This window comes from Cucurbita moschata, unplaced genomic scaffold (genome assembly GCF_002738365.1).
Source record: "Cucurbita moschata cultivar Rifu unplaced genomic scaffold, Cmos_1.0 Cmo_Scf00010, whole genome shotgun sequence".
In the NCBI taxonomy this organism is placed as follows: domain Eukaryota; kingdom Viridiplantae; phylum Streptophyta; class Magnoliopsida; order Cucurbitales; family Cucurbitaceae; genus Cucurbita; species Cucurbita moschata.
Window position 1 is genome coordinate 2,535,682 of NW_019268526.1, and position 6,832 is coordinate 2,542,513.

The following is a 6,832-nucleotide window of genomic DNA, read 5'->3' on the forward strand; positions in this document are numbered from 1 at the left end:
ATTTGTTTTAGGTTAGAGAAAAAAATTATGGCAGTGAATATAAATAATAAAATGGGCCCATCAAATATAAATTCGCAAGGACAGCCCAAAATGGATTGTATTGGGCTGTCTTTGTTCGGCTACTTATAAACTTGCGGGGAAGGTGGGTGGAGGCAATTCTGTCGATAATCTTATCTGTTGAGTGTCTTACAGAATTTCATTGATCATCTGAATAGCGAGCGAAACAAGCCACGGAAGATGTATGATGAAATGGATTGGACGATTCAGGAAATGGAGGTGACTCGGTATCTGACTCTCATACCATTTACAGCCGTTCAAGCCCAAGGTCACGAAAGATATTGTCTCTTTCCCTTTGGGCTTTGAGAGGTTTCCACACCTTTCTCTCAATGTTTCGTTGCTCTCTCCAATGGAGGTGATATCTAACAAAAACAAACAAACAAAAAAAAAAAAAGTTGAGCTGTATTTGTTTGTCGAGATCAAGTTTTTGTCTCCTTCCCCATCTAAAGCATAGCTTAAAGTAGTCTACGCTTCCCTTCTCATGTAATCCACTGTTTGCTACTACTTTCTGTCGTTAAATTTATAGACAGACTTGCTCTGTTCATATAGACAGACTTGCTCTGTTTGTATAGAGTAATTGATGTGTGCTGAGATGCTAGAAGCTGGATGGAGTAGATCTGTTCATATAGACAGGCTTGCTCTATTCGTATAGAGTAATTGATGTGTGCTGAGATGCTAGAAGCTGGATGGAGTAGCTCTGTCTATATAGACAGGCTTGCTCTGTTCAGCTGGAGTATTTGATATGTGCTGAGACGATGGAATTGAAGAAGACATGGCATGGTTGGAAGAAGAGGATTTACCTCCTTGCATACTTTTTCTTGGAATTTTCCACTACCGAATTCATATAGTTTGATTATTAAATTGATGTAGATTCGTTATATGATTGTCCAGACCCATTTGAGAAGAACGAGAGAGGAGAACAGGGGATTCAAAGTGACAAGACACCGAGATCACGTGACCCTTACCTGTTTGATGTTGGAATGCATTATATAGTAGCATTACGGGGTCATCGACTGCACCTAGAATTCCTTTTATCGACTGCACCTAGAATTCCTTTTTAAGATTTAATTCAATCGTTCATAATATAAATTTTTCGATCAAAACAACTCTTATTAAATAATGAATTCAACAACCTCACATGATTAGATATGAAATATTTGGGTTGTTTTACCACCTCCGCAATAAAATATAAGATAAAAACATCGTTTCGAGCAACAATGGGGAGTGAAGCAACGACAAATGCTAGAGGGATGGTTGTTCTCGTAACTAATGAATGTTCTTTCTAATTGAAAGAGATTTAGCAAGAAAAGTACTTGATTCGACTCTATTAGAGAGAGGGTCCACATGGGAATGTTTGGTCGGTTTTTCAACTGCTCCAATTTTTTCTTTACTTTATGGCTTTTGTCTATTAGCCAAGGTGAACATGTGGGTCCTGCATTTCTGAAATTGAGTGAATCAGATGCCCAAAAAATCACAAGTTCAACTTGGTGATTGGAACAGAATCTAATAAATAATAGCCACATTCCATGGCATATTGGGATAACAAGCTGAAATACTAACCTTTCAGATCATGGAAGAAGAGGAAAGTTCACCTGAAACAATGGGAAATAAAAGAAGAAATGGAAGAAAGAAAGTTTCTATTCTATCTTCTACGTTCCAATTCTTGGAAGAAGATGATCCAACAATGTCGTTTGTCTTCCATGTGAGCTTGCGAAGAGGCCTGTGCAGACCCACCCCGATGTGAGTGCCGGAGATATTAAGACAATCAATTCAATGTACAAACATTAAGTAGTGTCCAGTGGGAGCTCCAAAGCTCCTAAGAGGACAAGGACTGTCCTAAACTAGAGGAGAAAACATGAATTGACTAACATACAGGCATAATGAACACATAAAACTTGTACAATTTGCAACAAGATCTTGGTTGCTTCATTGTTTTTCCTCAATTGGATCGCCATACTGAACACATAAAGCTTGTATATATAAACACAGTTCTAAACAAAAGAGGGGGGGAAAAAGCAATATCGACTGATTCAATTTTTTTAGAAAAGGTAAACTAATATGTTTCTTCCCACCTTTATATTCTTCACGCATAAAAGGAAATACATGAGGACGTACAAATAAGATGGTCTTGTTTCTATGGTTCCAGCTTCAAGGAAACAACTCGACATTGTCTGTTACGCTTAGCCACCTTGAGAAACACCATAGAGAGGCACGACGGTGCCCACCATGGTCGACGTACCTTTTGCTCCCCTTTCAAGCAAGCCACTGGAAGTACATACTTAAACAATAAACAGCATGATCTTAATGTTAACTGGAAAAGCAGACATGTACATAGTTAGGGTAGGTTGTTTTTGAAATGGTGATTCTGAAAATTTTAATGTTTCAAAAGCATAGTTAAAGCATGCATACATATCAGTTTACAGCCTTGGAATTCAAAAAAAAAAAAATTAAATGTGATTTTGAAATTTCTTAAAAGCACCTTAAAATAGACTAATGCTTTGGTTTGGTGTCTGTTTCTTTAGTTAGCGTTTGAACTCCTTTTCCATAGACTCGTCTTCTTATATGTCCTTGTACATTCTTTCATTTTCGTTTCTCTTGAAAAAAGCTAAGTTTCTCCCCCAAAGATGCGATTTAAAGGAACAAAAAGGTGTAGGGTGCCTACCCTCAAAAGTAATCTCAAACCCCCTGTTAGCATAACATTGGGTGCGTGCATCAATTTCTCGACTATCGCTATCAGAAACATGCTAATGACAGCACGGGAGGTTGCAAATGAATCAAACGAGGAGTTAAATAGTTGACTCTAGACCTCCAAACTTTTAAAGACAAACACAGACTGCTTCAAAAGGAGGGAAAGAAAAAGAAAAGGTAAGAGACATTGAAGAAGGTTTCAGAAAAAGGCTAACTCTAACTCCAGTGTAAAATATACCCATTCGCTTGCATTTAGCTAAGATTTGGTGCATTTAGTTTTTTTTTTTTTTAATTTAATTCATTATAATCATATTCAGGAGTTTCTGAAATGGAAGTAGCAGCAAGACAACCCTGAATTGTTTTTCCCTAAAAAAGATTGAATTAAAAAGATAAGAAAAGTTGCCTCGCGCACAGACCTTTAATTCGTCGGAGTTCCTTACAAAGTGTAATAAAGTCTCCCCATTTCATATGGCATCGTCTGATAAACCTTAGAATCTGTTCAGTTGTGAACATTGACATGCCTTCAAGATACTCCCCATTGACCCCATTTTCTTTAAAAATCTGGCGATAGCTTCCAAGACTTATTTCTTCCAACCACAAACCAACATCCTGGAAAAAAATTTTAAAAAAAAAAACGTTATAATCGGCATAAAGGAGGCATATTATAAATCAAATTTCATTCAATTCACAGTTAAATTTTTATCCAGAGAAATGTGATATGATGTATAGTCCAAATGGTAACACATAAACACTCCAACTTGGACGAACAGGGTGCAATTTGGAAAGATATGTTCACAAATTTTTGCACTCCAAGAAGCTAATAAACTATGTGACATCCAGAAGCATGCTGAGAACGAAGAACATAGAAACAGTATGACATTGCCAATTTAATTTCTTTAGTTCCATCAAACATAATTTCTTATACTCAAAATTTCTGAGAAATAAATTTAGGAGAGTTCAAGCTAGCTGTTAAGTTCAAAACTAGAAAGAGAAAAGAAAGGAAGAGGAAGGAGCTATAACAAGGAAAAGTCCAAAACTTCAAATGGGAAGGAAAATATCACTGACTGACGATAAATTCAATTATTTCATTTCACTATCTACAACTACTTCGAAAAGTTTTCAGTTGCTAACAAAACACTAATTCCGTAATCTTAACAAACAGAGTTGGAAAAAAAATTACACAATAACCAAATCTCATTGATCCAGTAATCAAAAAATTAAAGATTACAAATAAAGAAAAAAGAAGGTATCACTGAATCACGATCAAATACTTGAATAAGCAATCAATGAGGAAGGTTACAGTAGCCATCAATTTCAAACTCCCCATACCAACACTCTTAAGGCATAACCGTTCAGATTTTCAAGTAGAATCCCAAACAACAAAGAATTGCAGTTTAAGATCTTTGCACAAAAGATCCAAAATCAACGACGATGTATGAGATGCGAGAGGATTAGGAGATACCTCAACAGTCCAAATGAAGAAATCAAGAGGTTCCGGTCGCTGATCCTTGTTCATCTCCCTATCAGGTCCTCCCGAGTTTCAGATAACCTAAATTCACGAAGTCAAGAACAAAAAATCTCATCATGATTTCAAAGACAAAATTCAGTTCACAGAAAACTAAAAAGAAAACGAAGACATATAAAGTAGAAATTGAGGAAGCTAACCAAACAGAAGTTGAATTTCTCCTCCTTCTTCTTCTTGTTCTTGTTCCTGAAATGAAAAATCTAGGTCACGAAAAGTTCTCTACATTTGATTCATAACAGAAGTGGCGCACGAGAGATGGAAAAGTGAAATCAATGAAAGAGAGCGTTGAGAGGCTTTTGATCATTTGATGATTTCCTCTTTCTCTCTTCAATTCTCTCTCTCTCTCTTTCAGTTCCATTCCTCTCTTCTCCTCGCAGTTGTATTGTATGCCTTGCCTTACTGTCTCTAACTCCATTCCACACGCGCTTTACACTTCTCGTGTAGTACACGCGTCTTCTTTGAATTACCCCACTCCCGTTGACTATTATTACTATTATTTTTCTTAATTATTTCATTCATAATTGGGTTTTTTAATAAATTATTATAATAATTTTGCATATTTCGTTTTCTTTATGTCACGTCAAGTTTAGTTAAAAGTAAAGGAATAAGATGATGCTCAATAATTTACACAGTTTCACTTTATTTTTCATTTTTCTTAAACGTATAATTTCATAAATTCAGACCTCATTTATACCGACCCTTCTGTCACTCTACCTTTAGGTTTTGATGGACCAAAGTTTGATCCATAGATGGCTACCTCACAAAATTGATCTTCGTTCCTCAGCAAGGCCTACCTACAAGTAGTTCTTCTTGAGTTACCGCTTCCTCACCGAGAACCCATTCTACCCCTTTGTTTTTAGAGTCTATCTCAGGTTCTTGTGATCCCCTATTCCTCGTCCCTGCCCCGTTCGTCTCCTCGCCTGCCACTACTCGGCAACATGACCTAGTAGAATTCATACAAACATGACTAAGCCTATGCAAATAGATGTTATCTGTTTTAGTCTATTACGGATCATCATTAGTCTCATGGTTTTAAAACGCATCTACTATGGAAAGAGAGTCCAACGCCCTCACCCGGTGTATGACTCTAATACCATTTGTAACAATTGTTAACATCATATCATTGTTAGCCTCATAATTTTAAAAATATGTCCGTTATAAAACTTTGAAATGTTTTAAACTCAAGCTAATAATTATTTTTTCTGATCCATTAATGGATAAAGAATATTTGAATTTCAATAATACGTGGAAATCATTTAAAATGGAAGGAAAATAAATGATGAAGTATAATAAAGAAATGGTTGTGTTTTTTTATGTTATTTATTAATTATTAATGATGACATTGTGGATCAAAAGTAGAAATATTGATTGATTACGTAAGATCATATTTAAACAAGGAAATAAATCTATGCGGATGCGTGTCAGTGATTGAGTTGCCAGGGGGTCCACGGCACGTGGCAAATATATTATTATTATTATTATTTATCCCATGAAAGCAGAAAAGAATATGAACCGTCGGATAAGGATGCCGGGGATGATATGGAAGATCTTGACGGTAGAGGGAAGGTCGGCGGCGAGTGATCGATCGTACTGTCGCCGGACACCGATTAATCAGAACCATGGAGGTGCATGTGCGGCACGTGTCCACGACCGTCGCATACGTTTAAAAGTATAATAATAATGAAAATCATTATTTAAAATTGGACCCCTGATTTAAGGCTTATTTAGAATTGTGCCCTCTTTATTTCCGGAAATTTTATTTTTCGAGATTAAACATCTGAGCCTTCTATTTTCAGTTTTATCACGTGACTTTGTCGTTCCCCATCCACAACACCTATTAAAATAATAAAGAATTTTAAATAAAAGTTTTTAATTTTTAAATTATTATTATTTTCTATCTAATATTTAATATTATGCAAATTTGACAACCAAAATTCATTTACACTGTCACGGACATTACAATTAAATTTTACATTTTTTTTTTTTACAAAATAACATTTTATATATTTTTTTAATTAAGAAATTCTTCAAAATTGGTTTGAAATTTAAATTCTGACCCAAATATTTTCGGTATTCCTTGTGACATGGTCACATTAACTATTTATCATTTCTTAGAAATGAAAACTATTCATTGTGATACGAAGGTGCACCTTTATTAGATGAACACGACTCTCCACAAAAATTAACCGATGTTTGAAGTCCTTTGTTCGACATTTGAGGATTTACCAATCCACGACTAAGTTTAGGGCATGACTCTGATACCATGTTAGTGAACACGACTCTCCATAATGGTATGATATTGTCCACTTTGAACATAATCTCTCATGGTTTTGTTTTGGACTTTCCCAAAAGTTCTCGTACCAATGGAATGAATATTATTTGATTATAAACTCATGATCATTATTTAAATTAGTCGATGTGAGACTTTCATCATCCAACAAGTACTTTATTGATATAGTTAGTGATATCAGTTTATTCATATATTTTTTTTTATAAAAAATAAATGGTATATAAATCAAAGTTTATAAAAAATGCCTTTTTTTTTTTTTTTTTTTTTTTGTT

At 35.1% G+C, this 6,832-nt stretch overlaps 1 protein-coding gene across 2 annotated transcripts; it reads right to left on the minus strand.

Annotated features, from left to right (window-relative positions):
* Positions 1-1,935: 1,935 nt before the first annotated feature.
* LOC111448490 lies at positions 1,936-4,636 on the minus strand. Of its 2 annotated transcripts, none has more exons than XM_023088139.1 (4): positions 4,411-4,636; positions 4,208-4,294; positions 3,162-3,354; positions 1,936-2,335 (listed from the first exon to the last, which is right to left on the minus strand). In XM_023088139.1, exons 2-4 carry the CDS (start codon positions 4,259-4,261, stop codon positions 2,238-2,240), a joined length of 345 nt encoding a protein of 114 aa, XP_022943907.1. In that variant the 5' UTR covers positions 4,262-4,294; positions 4,411-4,636; the 3' UTR covers positions 1,936-2,237. The 2 variants fall into 2 exon arrangements, with proteins under 2 accessions (XP_022943907.1, XP_022943906.1); XM_023088138.1 differs by having other exon boundaries at positions 1,936-2,322; positions 4,411-4,633.
* Positions 4,637-6,832: the final 2,196 nt, after the last annotated feature.